Below are 23,246 nucleotides of genomic sequence, written 5' to 3'. Positions count from 1 at the left end.
GCCATGTTTTTAAACATCCTGCTCAGGCCATCTCTATATTACATGGTACTAAAATCCTAATGTGATAAGAAAAAAGCAAGTCACGGATCTGAACTCCTTGGCACTGCCTAAGAGGAATTCAGGATTAACTATACCAAAGTACGTGTTCAATCCAGGGAAACTAGCTTGTGATAGAGCAGGTAAGAAAAGGAAAACGATACAATGTACCAATCAATTTGGTTTTCTTTGAAACACTATGGAACAGCACACAATATAAACAGAGAAATGTGGAGACCAAATTTTTATTTTAAAAAAACCCTTAAACTCCAAGTTATATCCAGAGTGTTTTGTGTGCAATTATTACCTATGCATAAACACGATTAGAGTATTTAAATCACGATGCTGTAAGGAAAGGACTTTATAAAATTAGATAGAACGCTGACTTCATTCTGGTAGCCTGGCAGTCTTAGAGTCAGTCATTTGATGGCTGCGGGTTCTTTACACTGAGGTGGCAACTTCACACTTTACAAATGATGTCACTGAGAATGTTCTCTCCGGAATAAGGAAGCTGTGGCGAGGGTTTCCTAACATTCAAAAGGTTTCCTGCCTTATCAGCAGCGATCTGAAACTACACCTGCTAAAGAGAACAGAAACTACAAAGCTGCCTTACTAACTAATAATGTGCGGTTTATTAACTAATGATGTGTGGTCATGGACACGCTAAGATAAGCCGTGTGCAGTGACACGGCTGAAGGACATTTCAGGCCACCGGAGTCAGGCTTACCTGGTAATAAAGTGTTGGGATTGAAGCAGGGTATTGTTTTGGATTTTCCCTGAAAAAGGAAAAGCAATTCAGGACATGTTAATGCAAAAGGTATAAATTTTTGAGTAAAAATTATTAAAACTAAAGAGCTATACTAAAGTCTTTCGTGATGAGCTCAACATGTCCCAAAATTAGTGCGTAGCCACTTTTCCCACTGGAGTGAGATCGGTTGGCTCCAATAAAACAAACCTGCTCTGAGTCGATGGCTGTTTGCTTCTGAATTTAAATTTCTCTTATAATACCTGGTGTAGCATGTACAGCTGGTGCCTACCAGACCCACAGAAACATTTTTACTAAAACACACGCCATAGGAAAAGTTGGCAGAGAAAGCGTGTTCCTCACCTCTGAGTCTCAGCAGAGCCAGGCTTCTCAAAGCCTCCACACCCTAACTTCAGGACAAGTCATTGGCTGCCTTCTGGAGATGGCCTCTGAACCTTTGGAGTATCCCTGCCCTTGATAAGATGCTTTCATATACCTGACACCTTGGGCCATGCCATATATAAGGAGAATTCTTGTGGTTTTCAACCTGGCCCTTGAAGGCTGCTACACTAGTGTGAGCCAGTGTGTGTAGCCCAGAAGTGGATGGATGCCTTGTTTGGCTCAGTGAGAGAAATGACAGCAGGGTTGAAGATGCCAGGCGAAATTAATGAGGCAATTCACGCTTAAATGACCAGTCCCTGACATCAAGGGCCTTGAGAGCTCCCCTAGTTCACATTATGCTGGGATTACTGGGGGCCCAGAAGGAACATCAGTAAGATTGCTCCAGGTCCCCCTAGACTTCAGCCCATGTCCCTTTCCCAGTGCCACACTGTAATAAACCACAATTGTTAACTCTAGCATCTATTCAGAGTCCCATATGTCCCTTCTAGAGATTTATCAAGCCTAGAGACGGCTGCTGGGAACTCACATAGAACTTCTTCTAATTAATGGTTTACCTTATACTGGATGTCCTGGAGTATCTCAGTCACAGCCTTCAAGCCAACATGCTCCTTCCCTATCTGAAATACATAAAGCACAAACCACAAACAACACATTTTTGAATGCTTAGCTTTTATTCAAAATAACTACCAGACACAAGGCTCCACTCTACCTGAATGGCCTTCTTGGGAATGAGTGGCCTTTCTGTTAATAGTCAGGTCAATAACTAAAGGTAACTGAAGTTTTAAAAGCCTGTGCAACGTCACCTTGCTACAGATATTTATTGCTGGTGTCATATGCAAATATAAAAGCATAAAAGGTTGCTATAGAAAAATGCCATAAGTAACTCCAAACTAAAGTGATGCAAAAGGCGTCTAAACTCTTGCCTGGTTTTTGTTTGTTTCTTTGTTTGTTTGAAGACAGGCTCTCTCTAACTAACCCTGGCTTGAAATCTGGTATGTAGGTCAGGCTAGCCTCAGACATTAGCCTGCTTCTGCCTCTGCCTCCTGGGTGCTAGGATTAAAGACAGGCACCAGCATGCCCAGACTTTTCATTTCTATTTATTTGCATATTTTGCCTTGTATTCTTGCCTTTGACATTTAGAGAGTTAGGTCATAAATATTTCATCAAAGTTGAAAATTTTCATTAACTCAGAAGTGGATATGATGCTTCATATGTCAAAGTTATCAAAATTAAAACATCTCTTGACTACTGGTGCTCACTATTCAATAACTTCTTCATTCTTAGTAAACTAAGACTTTTTCAAAGATTTCTACTTTAAATATATATTTATGTATATATATTTATACATTTGTATACTGTATAATAGATAATTGCATTTTATACATTATAATTATTGATTGATGTATAGCTAAATATTAAATATATGGTATAATTATATATTTTATGTGTGTTGTATATGATTATATATAATATATATGTACTATATATATTTAAAATAATGCTACAAAAACTGATACTTGAAATATGTTTTCTGACACTTAGTATCTTCGTTGTAAATGTTTGGTGCCACCTGATTTTGAACTGCTTCCAGTGGACCGTAACAATGGAGAGGATGAGCAGACATTATCTCAGCTAGACAGGCACTGGCACACTAGGCTTTTCCTATGTGCACACGTCTGCAGAATGACCTGTAGGAGCTAGTGTAGCTATCAACACACACACCTTTGTTTCCCCCAATGTTGACGGTGAGATGTGCAGGAGAAAGAAAGAATGGACCTAAGAATGACCCATCAGCTCAATGTCATAAAAAGAAAAAAACAATTCCTGAGACAGGCTCTAAAAACAGAAAATAAAATTTCTAAGGTTTAAAGAGCATTCTTTGTGATTCTATGCATGAACGCAAAAGCTAATATCTCAACCAGAAACCTTCCTTGGCCTTGAGGAGAAGTGAACCTCCTCAATCTCAATGGTTTCACCTGGAGGTAGCTCTTGCAGCCATGACTGAGTGGTCTGATCAGTTTTCCCTTCCTGAACCTCCTGTCAGACCTAAGCACTGAGGAGTCCACACCAGAACAGTGGAAAGCAGCACAGCACAGTGGTCCAGCCGTGAGCTCTCCCTCTGCCCTGACCGGCTCAGCTCCTGGTCCTGATGCTGCCACATTTAGCTCCTGAAATGACTGGTTTCCTTAACCTCTTTTCCTCCTTCCTATCATTTTGAAATTTTCAACTCCAAGAAGCCACTCTTTCTGACCAAGCTTTTATACCTACCCAGCCTTCGGTCCTCTGTTCTCTTCTTCCAGTGGCTGTTAACAGCCAACACACTCAGCCCCTTGATTCATCCCTTTCTCATTAAATTGAACGACATCTTTTGGACCACTCCCCGGTCTTTCATCCCTTTATCCCCGTAATCACCCGCTCTTCAGTTGATCATCACGACAATTTGCTAGAATGTCCTTTGCTCCTGTGTAGATCGAGAATAATCCCAGAGGCGCTGTCCCACCTAATCCAGGTCATCCAGTCTTCGGTGGGTTTGTCTCATAGGCTATTATCTCTCTCGCCTGGCTGTTTCAAAGACAAACCCTGCACTCGGGTCCCTGTTACTCTATTACATGCTTTACAAGTCTCGAAAGGATGAAGGGCACCAAACATGAGGATCCCCAACTTCCCGCCTCTCTCTACCTGAGAGAGTAGCTGCTGTGTACGAGGCTTTATAGCAAAGAAGCCGAGGGAGAGGTCCTCTGCACCACACGGGCCTTCTCCTTGTAGATGCTTCTGCATTAATCATCCAGTCTCCTTTCTGTATTTTCAGACTGCACTAGCTCATCATGGCGGGAGCAAAGCACCAGACCTCAGATCTCAAAACCTGCCACCGGCTTTTGCTCCTTTAGCCCTTCCCTGTCCGAGCCAAGCTTTTAGAATCAAATCAGCAAGCGGCACCCCACTTCCTCCTCTGGTGTCCATGGCTGAGGCCTGGGCTCCAGCCTGGGGTACGGAGATTCCTTTATTCCCTGCTTTGCCCGACGCTCCTCAGCCGCTCCGTACTCGGTGGGAGTTCACTCTCACAGGTTGGGTAACTCTTTCCTGAGAAAATCATTTTTGCACAGCCACCTGCATCTTTCCTCACAGCAACGGATGGAGGTGAGAACATCTGTGTGTGTTCTGGAGCTTTCCATGGCCGCAAGCTTGTTCCAGTGACTAGTCCCAGGAGGCCATGTTTGCAACTCAGGCCCCCGTAGTCCTCAGACCACTACACATGGAGGGTCCAACTGTGGGAACGTTAAATGATCATACCTAATTCCATTCACAAACCCACTGTGTACCAAGTCTGCAAGTGAAGCTCCCCTGTTCCCATCTCCCCACACACGATGACTTGTTTGTGTTCCTATGTTCATCATTCTTATATTTTATTATTATTAAATATAATTTTATTATTAAGAATGTATATTATTCTTATATATTATTCTTACATCTAAATGACGGCACAAAGCCTTCCACTGCCTCAACTCTGCCTGCTTGATGCTCCACTCACATTTCCAGGTTACAAAAAAGAGAGAGGCCTTTTTAAAGTTAATTCTTCAATACACTGAAATTAAAAGCGTTCTGCCAATAATTTGTGATTCCTTTCTGCCTATATAAGCATTGCAAAGCTAAACGAGTGTAGATTTGTGCCCACGTAAACATGAAGTAGCGAGCGGGAAGAGAATTCAATTTAAATTGCAAGGGTCTATTTTAATTCAGCCCACGGGCCTCGAATGTTCTTCTTCTGAGACCCAAGAAATTGTTAAGATTTCCAAGGACCAAGTTTCTACTTTACAGCTCGGGGGTTCCATTGTCTGCGTCTGCTAAACCATGGAACAGTTCAGTCATCACAGAGCTCGATGCCCAGCTTAGACTGGCTAAGTCTGCCATGGCCTTTGCCAGTCTTATTTTAGCACTGCTTTCTACAAAGCATTTCAAAACATCTTTGAGCAAAACTTATTAATAACAAAAAGACAAGGTGATTATATTATTACTTTTTTCTTAAATTTTTTTTAGAAAGCCTGGATAAAAAAAAAAAAGAATTCTGAATTCTTTTTTTCCTAAATAAAATGAAGTCTGACTTCAGAAGACATTTTCTAACTTGTTTCTCCAAAGGCCCCAAATACCATTCTGAAGAAAATATCTAACAAATAAGTGAGGCGTTTTATACAAGAAAATCTTATGAAGGGTTAAAGTATCAGTGTTTGTCTGTGTTCCATTTGACCTCCAAGTAATAATATTGTGAATTTAAATAATTTGACCAAATGACTTCGAGGAAGCATCTCTGAGCCATGTGCCCTCCCAGCAGGACCATTTACCTGAACAAACAGAGCGATGATGGCGATGCCGTGGGGCTTCCCAACCGCCTCATCGATGCTGCCAAACAGCGTGGAATTCCAGTGGATCAGATGGAGCTGAGAAGAGAACACAGTGTCACTTAGCATCCTCCTCGGACAACCAGGCCCTCGAAATCTCCACGGTGTCCAGTATAAAAGAACCACAGTCAGTCCTAAACAGACTACTGTCCCAAGCAAAGTTCTCTGTAAGAGTCCTCCCTCCTTCTATCCGGCTCAGGGAGACTCAAAGTTCCACACCTGATGAGCTGTTGTTCTCCAAATCCAGGCTGTGAATGGCAAGGGAGCAAAACGACAGGTCTAGACAAACGGTTGTTCATTAGAAGGATGGAGGCAGGGTGGAGAGATAGCGAGATTAAGACACTAAATCTAAACCCTAGCACCAATAGAGAGGGGAGATTAGATTATGACGTGTATATAAGAAAAAAAGCCATTCTCAAAATCTGGCAGATAATTTCAATTACCTGAGAATATTCAGAAACAGCAAACTGTTGAGGGGAGGGGAATGTATTTTTAGAAAAAGACCATTTCTTCGACAACAGATACAATCTTATCTGTGAGGCAGTGGCAAACCATGCCTGTGTGGCTTCCAGGCCTCTCCAGAATATCCATAGACACTGTAAGCAGCCAAACCGGGTCCCCCATGTGACCTCCACATGCACCCCACCCCCACCCCTCACATCTTCCACCCGCACAAAAGAAATAAAGGAAAATTCAAACCCTTTCTCATTTAAAAATCAGTTTCCCACCAAATATAAAAGCACACCTAAAAGTTGATCACTATGCATTTTAACATTTAAAAACTTGCCCCAAAAGACTACCTTAAGGATTGCCCAAAATTTTTTCACCTGTTGAATTTGTCTACAAGCTTTTAGCTTAGTGTCTTTTTGGGTCCCCTGACTGTGAGAATGAGCGGGTCTCTGGTCCTTGGGCCTGCTCTTGGGACTCTTTTTCTCCCGCTGGGTTGCCGTGTTCAACTTCAGCGTAATGGGCTTTGCTTTATCTTATCCTATTTTATTTTGTCATCTTGGTTGTTATGTCTTAGAAATCTGTTCTTTTTTCATAACAGACAGAAAGGAGTGGATCCAGAGGGCAGGGGAGGTGTGGAGCAACTGGGAGGAGTAGAGGGAGGGGAAACTATAATAATGATAGATTGTATATGAAAAGAATCTATTTTCAATAAATGAAAATAAATAAAACTGACCACTAGAGGGAGGCAGCAGAATCAGTATTGGAATCAGCAACTTGAGGCCAGGCTGCGAAGCTCACCAGGATTATAACAAACAGTCCAGTGTGAACGATTCTCAATTAACAACATAACGAATCATTCTAAGCTTTCTTCTGTGGCTGCAACAATGGCTGTCAAAAGCAGCCCCGTGGTACAGATAAGAGGCCGTGGCTCCTGTTCGATTGATGAAGCTCCGAGCCCTCCCTCCAGCAGAAGGAAATCTTTATCCATCATGTCACAGAATTTAAAGGACGTCTTCTTCTCATAAGATACTACGGGAACTTTTTCCAAAAATAAAACATTCATCCCCTTTTTAAAAGCATGACTTTTTGTTTTCTGCCTGTTTGGGGGTGTGACGTCTACTTTGGCTTGCTGCTCTTCCCAGATCAGTCGGGGTCATCGCTTGTATGTGTCCTTTAGAGGCCCCTGCACATTCTTCTAAGCACAGTAATAGCCTTAGGGGCCACTCTGTGCACAATGCATGGTGACGGTTGCAAAAAGAGTCCTGCACACAGAGGGGCAGAGCGGGGCCTGCTAGTAAAGGAGCCTAACAATCCCCGGCCACGCTGACGGTAGGTGTCTTGATATGTGGTGAAGATGGCATGTGACTTTGTGTTCTCCCTCCCAGTAACCCTTAACTACAACGTAATCCTGATAAAAACCCTCAGGCAAAACATCTGGCCAGGGTATCTCAGAACAGTCGAGACCATCAAGAAGAATGTAAGAACATGGCACGGGCAAGAGGAGGCAAAGACCACCAGAGCAGAGTAATAAGGTATCGCAAATGGGAGCCTGAGACATAAGGAAATTCCATAAAAATTAAGGGAAACTGAATAAAATACCGACTTCCTAAAGGATCAGTGTTAGCCTAATAATTCTAATAAATAAATGTTGATAGTAGAAAATCGTGATGGGTCACATAGAAAACTTTTATATTACCTTCACAATTTCTCTGCAAATCTCAAACTGTTGTAGTAATGGCGATTCTTCTTTCCCTTGAAGGAACATAAGGGAGACGCTAGCATTTCGGCCCTCCCAACGTAAAATGGGCAGCATCTGTCTGTGGTCCCCACATGGCTAGCACAATAAAACAAAAGTAGCAAGAGAATCTCTACAACCTATTCTCCTTGGTCCACCTGGGTCTCCAGCCATCGTCAAATATACTCATAATCATATGCACTGGAACTGGTAGGGTACACGATTCTGTTCATAACCTTGCCTGTCTAATTCACCCGAGATAAGCAAGCTTGACCTAGCTGCAACCATTTCTGAGTTGCAACCACTATGTCTGCCCTGAGTAGCCACCATTTTCCTGCATCATTATTTCCAGCTTATTGGCATATGGTTCAATGACCAGACCCTGGCACTGCCACCACCAGGAAGGTGCCCGATAGCTTTATTGCCACTTGACATAAACCAAGTAACCACAAGGAAGAAGTCAGCGTCTGTGACCACTGTCTAGGTCGCCTCCCTCTTACCGGAGTGTAATGCAATTTTAATTACTCTTTTTAAATAAAAACGTGGTGTCAAATATTTGGGTGATGAAAGCTGGATAACCAGAGAAGGAGAGCAGTCAGCCATTAGAGTTCTTACTTCTCCAAATGCTCAGACCAAATAGACAAGATCCAGTCTCTACAAACCCTCAGACTGAGTGCACCCAGCTCCTGTCCCTTCCTGCCTTACATTCCTCTCTCCCCCCAGCCATATCCCTTCCTGTCTCCACCTCCCTAGTGCTGGGATTAAAGACATGTAACTCCCAAGTACTGGGATTAAAGATGTGAGCCATCACCGTCTGGCTCTGTTTCTCTTTTAGACTGGATCAATCTTGTGTAGCCCAGGGTGATCTTGAACTCACAGAGATCCGTCTGCCTCTGTCTCCTGAGTGTGCTGGGATCAAAGATGTATGACACCACCACCTGGCCTCTATGACTAAGTAGTCGCTTAGCTCTGCACTCTGATCTTCAGGCAAGTTTTAATTGTTAGATCGCAAACAAAATATCACCACATTAATCACAAGCCATGGGGATCCACCAGTTTGTCACCCACTTTTGGCCACACTTCCATCTCTGAGTCCTCGTGGTACTTTATAATACTCTAGCTGCCTGATTCTTCAGCCTCCAGGCTTCTTCCGCCTCTGGCAGCCAGGTTTTCTCATGGGATTTTCCCAGAACACTCGCCTTTCCTGTCTTGCAATCACAGAGCAGTCTGTTTGCATCTCAAACACTTGATTTATTCCAATTATGTCTGCTCTCCCCAGCCCTTCCTTTATTCCTACCGTTTTCGTAGTTCTTCCTTAGAAGAGTGTTGGTTCTGTTCCTTAAACCAAAGCCACAGATAGAGGACAATCATCAAGGCATACGAAGAACTAGAATACCAATGTGGGAACCTAAGTTTGGCAATGAGAAGAGGGGCTAGAAGGAAAGGGGGTCAGATGGCGAGGAGCTTTAGATTTTGTCATGGGTTCTAATGTGGAAACACCAAGCCAGCATATGATTACATTGGTAACATAATGCCACTTAGAAGCAACCAAATTTTCCCAACAACCTCTTTCCTTCTAAAGCCTTTCTGATAGTAGGGAGAATGTACCAGAGGCTGGAATACAAGCAAGGTGCGGCCACGGGAGCTACAGTGGAAAAACTGCAATAGGGCTATCTGCTGGTAGCTTGAGGAGGGACGAGAAGTAGGGCGTGAACAAAGGCTTTGCTATGTAAGCCAGGCTAGCATAGTACTTACTGCAGAGCCCAGGCTAGCCTCAAGTTCACCGCAACTCTCCCTCCTCAGCCTCCAGGCTGAGATTACAGCAGGCATGCACTACCATGCCCAGCTTTTGGTATAGTTACTTTTATGAGTTAGGTTGTTATAGAGCTAAGATATAGAGCTCAGTTTGGCCAAACACCAGTCCAAAGGCTAATGGGAAGGTGTTTGGTAGCTCTGATTACTATTTAAACAAACAGACATTGAGAAAACCTAGTTACCCTCCACAGTGTTGGTGAGCCTTATCCACTGAATTGAATGCCTTGAGACCAAATACCTAAGTCCCTAAAAAGAAAAGACTCCTGCCTCCAGGACAAGACAAAGTCCCTACATCAGTTTCTCACTAAACCTCCAACTACAATGCCAATTTCTGTAAGAAATTTCCTACCTCCAACCTGCCCTGGGGATTTGGGTCTCGCCATCCCTCAGTCACAGAGACCAACTCCATAGTTTAAAATGCCTGCTGTCTCCCTCCTTTCTTCTCTCTTCTTCCTCCCTTCTCCTTCCCTCTACCCTTCCTTACTCCTTCTGTTTGCCTGAAGGAAAGAGAGGAATACAGGTTGTACAAGCCAAAGAAGAGTAGAGACCAGCGGGGATCTCATCTGAAGGCTAGCGGCGGGAGGATGAGGAGAAGGCCTGGTGCCTAAATGAGCATCATAGCAAATCTAGGACTGAACAGGATGGGGGAGGGGCAAGCAGAGCGCCCACGGTAGACCGCATCCTCAGTTCTGCTGCTACTGGTTTCTATCACACGCCTCTTCAGTCCGTTTCTGCTACACACCCCAGAATGCACAATGCACACAGTACTCTTTCTCATCATGGTATCTTTTCCATATTTACCTGTAGCCAAAAAAAAAATCTGAGCAGAAATTATTACCACAGTCATTGTTATAATTTAACTCTTTAATTGTTAGTTACTGGTACTCTGTACTGTGTCTAATTCATAAATCCCTCTATCATTGGTATTTATGTGTATTGAAAAACAGTTCATACACGTGGGGTTAGAAAGATCCAGTTTCAGTCATCTACTAGAGGTCTTTGAACCAACACCCCCAGATAAGAAGAGGAGACTTCGTTAACGCGATCGTGCATAAATACAATCTTTGTAGAACGGGCACATATTGTTCTAATGGGGGTAGTTCAACAAGGGACTCTGGACGCAAATGGATTTGAATTAAAATCTACACACCAAGGCTGTAGTGATGAAGCAACTCGAAAGGGAGGTGCAGCCGTGTTTCCCCCATCATCCTCTGAGAGGTCCAAGCAGACAGCTAGCATGAGTGGAAGGGCCTTGGTAGATAAACTTCAAAGGCAGACGTGGGGACAAGTGCAGACTTGCTGGGGGCGTGTCTGACGACTCCAAGGGCAGCAGGGAAAGACTGCAACCTGCGTGCCCACAACTCTGAGCTCTCAGAAGCAAGGGGCTCTGGCAGACCTCAGCCAGGAATCACAGGCTGGCTCTCCTTTCAGCCCTGCGAACGCAGCAGCCCTGTGAGCTTCACAAGTCACCTCCGCCTTTGAGCATCAGGTCCTCTGCAAGCTAAGGAGCACCGTACTTCACAAGCCTGGCTTCCCTCCTCTGCTGCCCTGTGCTCACACCTCCTCTGTGCCCATCCTGTTTTGCTGGCATTAGCACTGCTTATGCGAAGGCAGTAAGGGCATTGAAGCAGGGAGTTCTGGGGGTGGAGGGCACCTTTCCCTGTTTACAGTGTTGCTTGCTATGCCTAAGGACTAGATGTCACTGTCACTGTACCTGCTGCAGGGCTTCGGATGGCCCACTGTGCAGAGCCACCTAACTCCTTCAAAGGACACTGGAATAAAGCTGACCCCCGCCCCTGCCCCAGGCCAGGACCCAGCTGTTGCTAGTCTAGGAGGAACCCGGACAGTCTTTGCTTTGAAAATACGTGGTACAGTGGGTAGTCAAGAGTTACCTTGTACAGATGGAACCCAAACTCTTACTGTGGCCACCAAACACCCTCAAGCAGTTCAAAAGTTTGGCTTGCTTGTAGCATGGGTGTGTTAGAGCAGCAGAGAACCGTTTTCTCTGACAAAGAAACCCAGCCTTCCTCACTCTTTACAACTCTTTTCCCACCCACGAGACCTCAGTGAGAGTCAAACGCTGTAACGATCCGCCCTGGCAGAAGTGCCGGGTGAGCGGATTGCTGTCAGAAGATAGCAGACTGACTTACAGACAGTGTAACTCACCCTCCTCGAGTGTCGGAGCAAAGCCTTGACGGAGTTTTCACTACAAGGTTCACAGACGCTAATTTCTTATCATTGACTGTGTGTGTGGCTTTACCATTGGTCCCTGGGAAACATGAATCTTCACATGCTTAAGTCTCAGCAGCCAATAAATGTGCCCAAAGTCTTGAAACTCTGACACTCCATAGTCATGTAGTCATTTGTTTGGCACTGAGAAAAGGGTTTCAAGATTCCATGGAAGCTTAACAGAAAACTCTCTCTAAGATAAACAGGTTTGTTATTAACAGAAATAACATGACAGCATTAAACCACAGAAGAGGGAATCATTACAATGGAAAAGGTCGTAAACTCTGAAAGACTCTATGACCCACCAGTACCTCGGGCACTCCCGTGAGTTTGCTGGACTCTCCTATCTGCAAACGCTTAATGGCATTTCCTTTCCGAGGTTTCCATGCTTGCAGAAGCAGAACAGTTCTACCTCTGACACCAGTTCTTCTCAGAGGTCCGCTCGGGCTGACGGGAACACAATGCGGCATCTCCCGGGTCTCAGACGGCAGCCCTTATCTCCACTCACCGACCGACGCCTTTCCTGCCCCGGCCCACTGGCATTACAGAAGCCCACTGACCTCTCTGGAGCCCAGCTTTCACATCTCCTCTGCTCAGAGCCTCTCGTTTCCTTTATTTCCTACCCCGATCTGGCACAGACGTCCCTAATCCCTTTCTTCCCCACTTAACGATCTAATGCTCAATGCAAGAGTGACCCATATTCCCCAGAACTTCTCCGCTCTACTTCCCTCCCTCCCACCTCACCTTTCTCGACCCTGGGAATCCTCTCTCTACCCTCTGGCCTCCCTGGATGTGATAGAAAAACAGACAGGAGAAGGAGGTGAGCTGTGAGCCAGAAGCGTAGGGGGCAGACAGATGAGAATCGAAACTCACAGAGACAAGAGATGAGGAAGGAAGGGCGGAGAGCTAAGACCCCACACACACACACACACATACACCAATATGTCATCAAAAGTAGGATGGGCTCGGTTTTAGATTCTAGACCTCTGACTCAAAACTAGAGCCGCCCTGAGAATGCACACCTATTATGGTCTGGAGACATCCCAAAAGCTCACGTGCTGAGGGCCTGGTCCTCAGTAGGTAGTGTTATTTAGGGAGGTGGTTAGAAACTATTGACGGTGGAACCTAGCTGACGGAAGTGGGTCACCAGGATATGGCTTCCCCCACACACACTACTTCCTGGCCACCACAGAGTAAAGAGCCTTCTCTCAGAAGCTCCTACTGCTGGGGTGTCCTGTCCAAGCATATAGTATCAGATGGCCATGGAATGAGCCCTCCAGAACCAGGACCCAGGCCTCTGGCAGCCATGATTCAAAATAAATCTTGCCTTAGGCTGCTTTTCTTGGGTATCTCGCCACAGCAATGACATAACACACCTTTAATCACAGCACTCGGGAGGCAGAGGCAGACGGATCTCTGTGAGTTCGAGGCCAGCCTGGTCTACAGAGCTAGTTCCAGGACAGCAAGGGCGACACAGAAACCCTGTCTCAATTAACCAAAAAAAAAAAAAAATCCTCATTCTCAGCGTAAGCATCAGTCTGTCTGCGGGCCTGAGATAAAGGACCTTGGGAAATGATGAAATGAGAAAACAGGTCTAGCAAATAAGTTTCTGCAGGAACTCGAAAAGTCCAAACTTCTGTTAGCACAAATGAGAAAAGATTTTTCCACAAGGAAGCAGCCATGGATCATGTCAGGGCTTCAAGAGCTGCAAAGAACGGAATTGGAGAGAGGGAAGGGCTGTACATGCTTTTTTTTTTCTGTTCTTTCTTTATTTTCTTTTCTTTTCTTCTTTTTTTTCTTTTTTTAGCATTATGTAGAAGCAGTTCAGGCAGTTCAGAGACAAAAGCAGAACATGAAGGCACCTATCAAAATGAGGCAAGGCCATTTGTCCTCGGAGGTGGGCGGGGCTGTCAGAAGTCAGACACTAAAAAGGAGCCACTGTGAGAACTATATCCAACTGTAACTGTAACAGAAATAAGGAAAACCAACACTCCTGGATTTAAGCACAATTCTCTCTCTGACTTTCAGTCTTCCCGCCTATTCTTTTAATAGTCCAGGGAAGGCCTAAGGGCATCACCCAGCCGCTCTGAGTTTCCATAATCACAGTCATTCATGGAGACCTCTGAACTCAGACTCAACTGAATCTGGAAGAGACCCTCTTCCCCATCTGTGCTCACGAAGTGTCTGAGCTAGGCAACCACCGCAGACTTCCCAAAAACTCCAGCACCAGGTCCTGCCGTGTTTCCTGGGTTTGTTCAGCTGCTTTCCTTAATGCCAGAGGAAGCCAGCAATGTGGTCAGCTGTGAGGTGCTGTCAAGCAAGGAGCATGTCAGACTCGGAAGGTGAGTGTCTCACTTTCCTGTTCTTTACTAAAAAAAGGTCTTTTAGAAACATGCATCTTCAAAGCATCTGTAAGAGCCAGTGTTCTGTTTTGTTTTGCTTTTTCATGGTGCCAGGGATCAAACCCAAGGCCTAGTACACACTAGGCATACAGAGCTATGATTCATAAAGAATGAAATAATATTCCTATGATATCAGAGATTGAAAGACAAAAAGGCATTGAGTTTTACAATGACTAAGGTTTCTGTTTAGAGTGTTAAATAGAAGTGTTTCTCCCTAGTCACTTCAGTGCGTGAGCTCATTGGTGGATAAGGGGGACTTAGTGCAGAACTCTGAGACTTGCTATCAATACATGATGTGGCTGCTCTCCAAGAAGAACATCTCAAGATATAGACAGATGTCTTGGTGACGCGGGGATCGGAGAGTGCATTACTGGGAATTCGTTCTCAGCCTGACATCCCTTGTTGTTGCTGCCTAAACCTGATTAAGAATCATGTCACATAGGGAAAAGAGGAGCAGGGTGCTGTGTTCACCACTGACAATAACAAAATGGTATTTGTAGTATTCCTTGGGGTAAGACTCTATCAGTTCAAAGGCACCCAATTCTCTGTGTGATTTATAAAACAACTCTTCCTTTGGAGCTGAGGTCTTTCCTCACTGAACACTGGCTTCCTTTTGTTTCCCTGAATATTATGGCCCTGTTAGGAATAAGACACCGTGACACCAGTGAGCTCTCCCCCAAAGTGGGGATTCCTGTAGGAAATTCACCATGAAAGGTCCAGAAAGCCTTGTGGGAACTGTCATGTGAGTCAAAACAACGAAAAATTGTGAAATTTAAAAATATTTTAGACTCACTAGAAAACAAAAAAAAAGTAAAACTGGTTTTATATGAAAAAAATAGTAAAGAGTACTGATAGTTAAATAGGTGTGGAAGCTGGGCGTGGTGGCACACATTTCTACTCCCAGCACTCAGGCAACAGAGGCAGATGGATCTCTGTGAGGTCAAGGCTAGTCTGGTCTATATAGCAAGTTCCAGAACAACCAGAGCTACATAATGAGACCCTGTCTCAAAAGAATAAAAAGTATATAACTGAGAGACCCAGCCCCCAGAAGATTCAGGGGGGCTGTAACCCTAGTACAGTCTCTGAGCAGCCTGATGCCCCCAGAGACAGGGAAAGAAACACACCCTGAATCTTGCATCAGAGCCAGGGGACAAGACACTTTGTCTCTGAATCCAGAACTGGAGGGAAATCTCTGGGCCCTTAAACCAGCACTAAAAGAACACACTAAGCCCCTAGAATCAGAGCCTACCAAAGAAATTCACCCTGGTCCCCAAATTAGAGTCAAAAGGTAGAAAGAACTCAAGAAAGAAACACAGTTTGACCCTTGATTTAGAGCTGTCTCTGCCCTTATTAAAAAAAAAAAAAAAGCCAATCCCTGAGCAGAAAAGTCAGACCAATCACTAAGTCCCTAGAGGCTTGGGATTGCCCTCAGGCTTGAAATTTCCCTTACCTTATAGAGGGCAGCCTATCCTAAGCCTGGAGGCTAGGAATTCCCAAACCTTCTTCCCTCTATATAAACCCCTTCCTTTCACTGCTGGGGTCTCTCCTGAGTTGTTCCTGTTGCTGTAGATGCTATCTTCATCGCTGCTGCTGCTGCTGCTGCTGCTGCTGCTGCTGCTGCTCCTGCTGCAGCAGCTCCAGACAGAGGGACGCGAGTTAACTCTCAATAAAGACTCTTCGTGGATGACGGATGCAATTAGCTGGATGTAACTTAATCTATACTGCATTGATTATTCTGTAGAATAAAAATGCAGAGTAAAGAGACCGTCAGAGGGTCTTGGTGGTGTTGAGTGTCACATAGATTAGGCCTGTTCAGTTTGGTAGAGTGAACAGTGGTGACAACCCACTTTCTCACGGGATGCATGCCACACTTGAGGAAGGAGCTCTAAAACAATGACTGTGTTCCTCTAAGCATTTACTGAGCATCCATATTAGCCAAGGGCTTTAGTGTTCGCAGCTTTCAGCATCAGAAACACAAAGACCTCAGCTCCTTTTAGAAAAAGACCCAAGGTGTGTATAACTAAAAATATGAATTTTACAGTCTAATGGAAAGAATGATGAGCAAAAAGGATTAGTGCACAGTGAAAGACCAGGATGTCACAGTCTCTGCAAGACCCCATTTTCTGTATGACACCACTCACTCCTTCGTTACATTGTCATAAGTTTAAAGCCCGCAATGGCAGCTGGGCAAATAGTGAGATCGCTTATGGGGGATTAGGTCTACAAGAGGACTGCCTGTCCTTGCAGACTGAGCTAACTCCTGCTGTTGTGTGTGCCTGTTTCCCGAAGGTGTCTTAGTTCCACAAAACTGATTTCTCAGGGGGCAAGACCACTCCTGTGTTTTGGCTTTTTAAGTGGAAGTGCGGCCCTGCTGGCTTCTGCTACAGGGCAACATGAGAAAGCACTCACTAACAGTGAACCGTATCCAGTGCTGTGCTCTTAGGACTTCCCAGGGCTAGCGCTGGGAGCCAGATGAACTTGGTACGACAAGCTACCTAAGATCGATGGTTCTCAAACTGTGGGTCGCCGCCCCTTTGGAAGTTACATATCAGATATTTACTACAATGCAATTCATAACAGTAGCAATTGCATATTGGATATTTGCAGCACAATTCATTACAGTTAAAAAGTGGCAACAGGAAAAATCATGAATGGCATCACCACAACATGAGGAACGGCATTAAAGGGTCACAGCGTTAGGAAGACTGAGAAGGCAGACACATGCCGTGGTCTCCACACTTAAGAGCTGACCCAGCTGGTTTCCTGTAAGGGTCTCTATCCGGTGCAAAGAGAAGTTTCTTTAACGAGGGGTCAGAGCTACACTTATTTGTGAGTGTGAAAATAAGTTTCTATAATGCAGTTAAAGATGATGGTGGTTTAGTACAGTGGCAGCAGTAAGTCCCTCTCCAAGGTCCACGATGTCTCCAGCCCCAGGTTGTTAGCTAGGCTTCAATATGAGGTATGTGTTCCTTCCTGTAGAGCAGGCCTTAAATCCCATTACCATCAAGATATGAACACCTATATTGCACCCTTAGGATTATAGCACCACATGGCTGCTGTTGGGGTTCATAAGCTGTCACAGCGAGGTAGAACTTTAAAGTGATTGTGGGGTACAGAGCCCCAACTGATTCATCAACACTATAACTCCTGTGACTGAGACTCAGCAAACATCTTGGAAGACAGGCAGGAAGATTTTAAGAGCTAGAGGAGCAGGAAATCTGCTGTGAGGCTGTGTCTCCTAGACATGTTGTTAAAGTTACAGCCATCGGAGCCTCGCCAACCTGACTGCCTAAACATGACCTGAACGCACAGCCCAAGAGACTCGCCAACCTGGAAGTGGGAAAGCTCACAAGATCGTAACCCTAGAAAAGGAACTACAGGAAAGTAAGCAATGCTAAGAACAGTCTAAACTGTCTGCCTTAGAGACAAGCCCATACGTGTATATCCAATACCATGTGATCAGCCCTGAAATCATAACCATGTACACATTGGTAGCAATGAGCAGAATGAGGAGGCTGTGTGTGCATTTATACACAGGCAGCAGTAACAGAGAAAACGGGGCCACAGTTTTGAAAGAATAAGAGAGACCACATAGGAGGAGTGGAAGGAGGAATTAGAAAGGAAAAAATGATAAATTGTTTTACTTTTTTAATTAATACAATAAAAGTTAATACCTGGGCAGGTCAATCACCTGACTAAGGAACCAGCTCTCAGGGAGGCGGGTCTACCTAAGCTGTGTGCTAAAGGGCTAAAAGATTAACTATTCTTTAATGGGATAATAGGTTTTACTTCCTCAAACTCCCACCCCCAAGTGTAGTCCCTGGGAGCCACCATGAGGTTCAGCCGGATCACTGCTTACATCCTTTCTGGGTAACTTTTATTTCATCTTTTTCTTTCAGGTGCTGGTCAGAGTCCGAGCATGCATCCTCTGGTATTTGGGACTCCTTACTCTTTCTCTACAGCTCCCCTTCCCATCGTGTGGCTGCCTGTCCACCAAGTGACAGGCGGCCACACTGGCTTAACTCAATAGCAGGGCTCCTTACCCTTCTCTTCCCGCTCTCCTTTAGGCAGTTGCCAAGCTTTACCGCTTGCCTGCCCAGGGGTGTTCATGCAAACGCTAGTAAAACTGTCCTCCAGCTTTCGTTCAAATGTTAAATTCTTTAACTAAGGAGATTATGAACCCCAAAAGGGAACCCCAATGCCTCTGTAATGACCTGTTTTCTATGCAAATTACCCAGTCTTGGGTATTTTATTTTAGCAACAGAAAGTAGATGAAACAATCACCAATACTGACTTCTACAAAAACATGAATGATGATACAAATTGTAGAGCCTTTCCAGGGTCGCATAGCCAATCAATGACGGCAGAGTCTGAGCTGGGGCAGAAACAATGCGGCTTTATTCTAGCTGATTCCAAAGAAGGGGGGCCAAGGAAGTCTGAACTATGACGAGGCCACTCCAGACAATTTCCCCCGTGACACTATTCAAACTCATTTGTTTCTTTCCTTAAAACTCAAAGATAATTAATGACACTTTCACTATAGAAAGCCAGAGCACCATGATCCTTCACAACTTCTAATGCCTCCCAAACGATAACTGACAACTGTGTAAAGGAAGAATAGAGAGCTGCCCCGTGTGCCTCAAGGCCAAACTTAGAACACGGCTTGCTGGAACCGGCCTTCAACCCAACCCCCAAAGCCCATCTACTGGGGTCAAGCACATGTCAGTACTCTAGTAACAAAGTCACTCATTTCCGGGAGAGAAAAAACACCCTGTCCTTTTCCTGACAGAAACACTTGCCCATCTTTTCCCCCAAACACCTGCCCACACCCTGGGCTGTGCCCTCCTCTGTAAGGAACTTCCTTTCCCCATCACTTGAACCATAGTATCTTTTTATCACCTAAACTAGAACAGCAAACTTCCGGAACCCCAAGAGCCTTCCCGCTGCTTTATCCTCCCAGCAGATTCCGTTTCTCTTCCGTGTGTCCCTATTCACCATCCTTGCCCCGCCCTGACCATTCTCTCCAGGATACACTACAATCTACTTCATATTCCCCCACTCTGTTTACTGGCTCATCCCAGGACTGTCCTTCTGCTGTGTCACAGTCTGGCCTTGGTATCCTGGCTTGTTTTGCAGCCTCTGAGGCCGCCATCCTGGCTTTCACATCGCCCCTGCCTGTGGGCTGCATGACAAATACTCACTGTCCCCTCCTACACTCCTCCACCTCCAGCTCCTCTGACCCCTTTCTTCTGAGCACTCCCCGGATTCTGTCCAGGCTCCACCTTGCAGCCTCTTTTCTTTCATTCCCTTCACACATGGTTGGTGGGTGACCTTGTCCACTCCCACGTTATATCTATCACCTTGATGCCCATGATCCCAAAATCAACATCTTTAACCCAGACAACCTCTTGGGGCTAGGTCTCTGTGTTAAACTGCCTGGTAAAAGCCCTCCCGGGAGATCTCCTGACTTTGGCATGTCAGTCCTCACTGTACCAAAGCCTGTGTCCTTGGTTCCTCAGCTCTAATGATGGAGCCCAAACCAGAAATCTGCTCCAACATTTCTTCCTCTCACACAGCCCCACCCACATATCACAGTCTCCCTCCACCATGTTCCCAAATCCACCCTCTTAGCCAAACTCATCCATCCTTTCATGTAGGATACATATCTGAGTCATACTTATGACCCGAATCTAACTGGAGTCAGTGCCTCCAAAGCTGGTGTCTCACCTCTCTCTTTATCTGGCAGTGGCTACTCAGAGGCCATCACTGTCCACAGGGTACAGCTGGAATCCACAGCCTACAGTGTCTCAACAGGACATCTTTCTACAGTCATCAACTGTGAGAAACATGGCTTGATTTGCATTAACCATTTCAAGTATGTTAATAAGGACAGTTATAGATGTGTGCTCTTTGTAAAACCAGGAACACATATAAAGCAATTGTAATTGGATTTCAAAATCTAACATGACTTCATTTTCTTTTTTGAAACACCATGGTCAGTTTTTAACCCAATTCCAAGTTTATACAGTCATATTTTGCCTAATAATCTTATTATTCAGAACAATATTTTAGACCCAATTATAATATACAAACGATTTACAATGAAATGAATTTATCTGGTAATGCTGAAAAGAGACAATGCTTCACTTTAATTCTCACTTTATCTACAAGGGACTCATCTGTTAATACAGTATTCTTGGGGCTTTTTCAATTGGAATTATCCAAAACAAAAACCAACATCGTTTCATTAGAAGTGAGAAAAGCATACCCTGCAGGGGAGAGAGAGCGAGGGTCTCATCTCAGCCATTACCTTAGCAGCTTTGGGCAACTTATTTAATGCTCCTTGACCTGATTATTCAGTTTAAAAATAGACAGAAAAACATGCATACAATGGACCAAATAAGATCTGGCATGCGCCTGGCTCATAGACAGTCTTCAGAAATGTTAACAGGACTCTCGCCATCCCCTGGGAATTGCAGTGGAAGGCGTTTTTGCATTAACCTCATGCTCACAAGACAATGCATGGACATAAAACTGCCCAACAATATAACCCCCTGTCTTCAGACTACTGTGAGGAGTGAACCTTGACAGGCTCAACAGACACATGCATACACAGCAACACATGTAATAGAATTCTACCCAAATCATCCCCCGAGTAGTTGCCTTTCTCCCTTTCCAATCACAGGAAAATGAAGGAGGAGGCCCTAAGCTGAAGACAAAAAGCTCTGGATAAACACACATGTATGCTTTTCTCACCAAGTACTTCCTTATTTATGTACGTTTTGTAACTCACTTTAAAATCAAAACATGCTAATCCAACTCGAGAGAGTTGCTCAAGAGTGGCACAAAGAGCTATTCTTCAGCAAACTCACTGCCAACCACATTGCTGGCGCTCTGGTTTGAATCAAAGGGGAAGGCACTCCTGAGATCTGCTAAGCCTCCCATGGTGCTAGAGACGACTCAGTGTTATCAAACAATTGTAAAGGGTATTCCATAAAACTGGAGCTTAAGAAACGACTGATCCAAACAGAGACCAGATCCTTTCCGGTGTTATGAGAAACTACAGTGTCAGGTTGCTTGGCTAAAGTGGAATTTGAACAGAACCAGTCAGAGTTCAAAATCAAACAAAATGGTCACCTGAACACAGGAAAGAGATCAATGCATAAGAGCCAGAATTCAGATAAGAAGAAGCTTTACTTATACTTTCTGGCATGAAACTTAAATTTTATGTAGCTTATGTTGATATGGGGAAACATTTCTAGATACTAGACCTTATTCACAATCTGAGATTTATCATCAAGGTGGAGATGCAGCTGAGTCACAGAGTACTTACCTAGCATGTAAAAAGGCATTGCCAGCACCCCAAAAAGCAAAGATAATAGAGAAAGAAATAAACAAATTTGCTGGATGTGATAGTGCCTTCCTGCAATCCTATAGGTCCAGCACTCAAGAGGGGAGGACAGCCTGGGCTACACAGCCAGACACAGTCTCAACCAAACAAAGGGCAAACATGGGAACTATCAGCAGTGACAAAAGTGTTTAAAGTGTCCCTAGGGCTTGTAGGGGTCTAGATAGGGTCACCCCATGTCACCACAGCCACTTGTGTGGTACATAAATTTTACTTGCCAACATCCTTATTATCTTAGCTGTGAAGATCATTCTCACGAAATACACATCAATTTTAATAACAAATGCAAAAGAGAGAACATGTGGTTGTGTTTATAAGATGACAAAGAAGCTGAAAATGTCCTACCTCCTTGTGACATCATGGCCGTCATAGGAGAACCCATTATTCCTGTACTAGCCTAAAATAATACTAGCCTAAAAGTAAACCAACTGAAATGCCAACCATACAAAAGTATACTCATATATAAATCATAACAGAACAGACTGGATTTATGACAGTTGCTGATTTTTACTCTTTTATCCATTTCACTTTGGCTCTATGGATATAGAAATGATAATTCCAGAAGTACCCAGTGTTATCATTAAGTTGGTGTCCTGTTATCATTGCTTATTGATATCCCAGGCATATGGAATCTAACCATGCAAGACTTCGCCAGGAGGAAATTAGAGTCTTGGTCCTCGGAAATGGCTGTCCCATGTGTCCAGCTGCTTTAGTATGGGTGGAGCTACAATAGTAGCGTATGTGATTCTTAGTCACATCCCAGTCAATTCAGTTTGGAAATTTATTAAGCACCTCTGAATAATAAATCGCTGCTTCTATAACTCATACCTAGATATCTAGGTAATATTGGTGTGAGTGTTAAAGATTGGATATTTAGTGGGTGAATCAAAAACTCATACTTGACTTACTCTAATACTACACAACAACACCCCAAATTAGTCAGACACCGCTTAGGTACCAAACATCTGCCCACAGCCATTTCTCAGTGAAAACCTGAGAGTCAGGCTTCCAATCTCTGTCCCTATACAGCCATTCACCTCCAGCCACCGAATTTCCACATCCGCTAAATCAGGCTGTTATGAACTGTTTGTATTCATGCATTCATGCAGACATAGCAATACATAACTACAGAGCTGCAATGCTTTATATGTATAGGTATACTTATATCAATAAATTTCCCTAAAAGGCTATAGTGAAAATTCACCTAGAGAAGGGGGAATGTTGGGGTTTGCCTCCCTGTTTATGTGGCATATGTAGAGGCCCAAAGACACTGAAGTGGTAAGCAATGGAGCTCTGCGTGTGAAAAACTCTCTTGGTACCAAACAGAAAGTCTGTAAAATGGGAGAATGACTTCCCTGTCACCTTGGTGGCCTGAGGACCTGGCATGATGCCTAAAACTCTCTCATCTATTCTTTGCTCTTTTACCTGCTTGTTTTATTTACTTAAAACACACATCTGCCACGATTGCAATTCTGTGAGATGTTAAGACAAAGTTCTAAGTCTGAAAATTCTTAGAATTGAGCTGAGTTTAATGATATTTTAAACTCAACACCAGTCACTACACCAACATGACTATTTGACCTTGAAAACTTTATTTCGATTCTTTTGGCATCCTTATAGCTGCATCATT

General features: G+C 44.3%; 1 protein-coding gene across 2 annotated transcripts in view; it reads right to left on the bottom strand.

Moving 5' to 3' along the window:
• Ca8 (carbonic anhydrase 8 (inactive)) overlaps positions 1-23,246 on the bottom strand; it is an 88,763-nt gene that overhangs the window by 34,019 nt on the left and 31,498 nt on the right. For both annotated transcript variants that reach the window (XM_087897078.1, XM_087897079.1), the window contains exons 4-6: positions 5,521-5,616; positions 1,738-1,800; positions 764-812 (exon numbers count right to left, since the gene is read on the bottom strand). In XM_087897078.1, coding sequence (XP_087753204.1) covers positions 764-812; positions 1,738-1,800; positions 5,521-5,616 — 208 coding nt within the window. The remainder of the gene's footprint in view (positions 1-763; positions 813-1,737; positions 1,801-5,520; positions 5,617-23,246) is intronic.

This window comes from Myodes glareolus, chromosome 16, assembly GCF_982192425.1.
Source record: "Myodes glareolus chromosome 16, mMyoGla1.1, whole genome shotgun sequence".
Classification (NCBI taxonomy): Eukaryota; Metazoa; Chordata; class Mammalia; order Rodentia; family Cricetidae; genus Myodes; species Myodes glareolus.
Note: the sequence above shows the minus strand (reverse complement) of the source record. Positions and strands in the feature narration are given on the sequence as shown.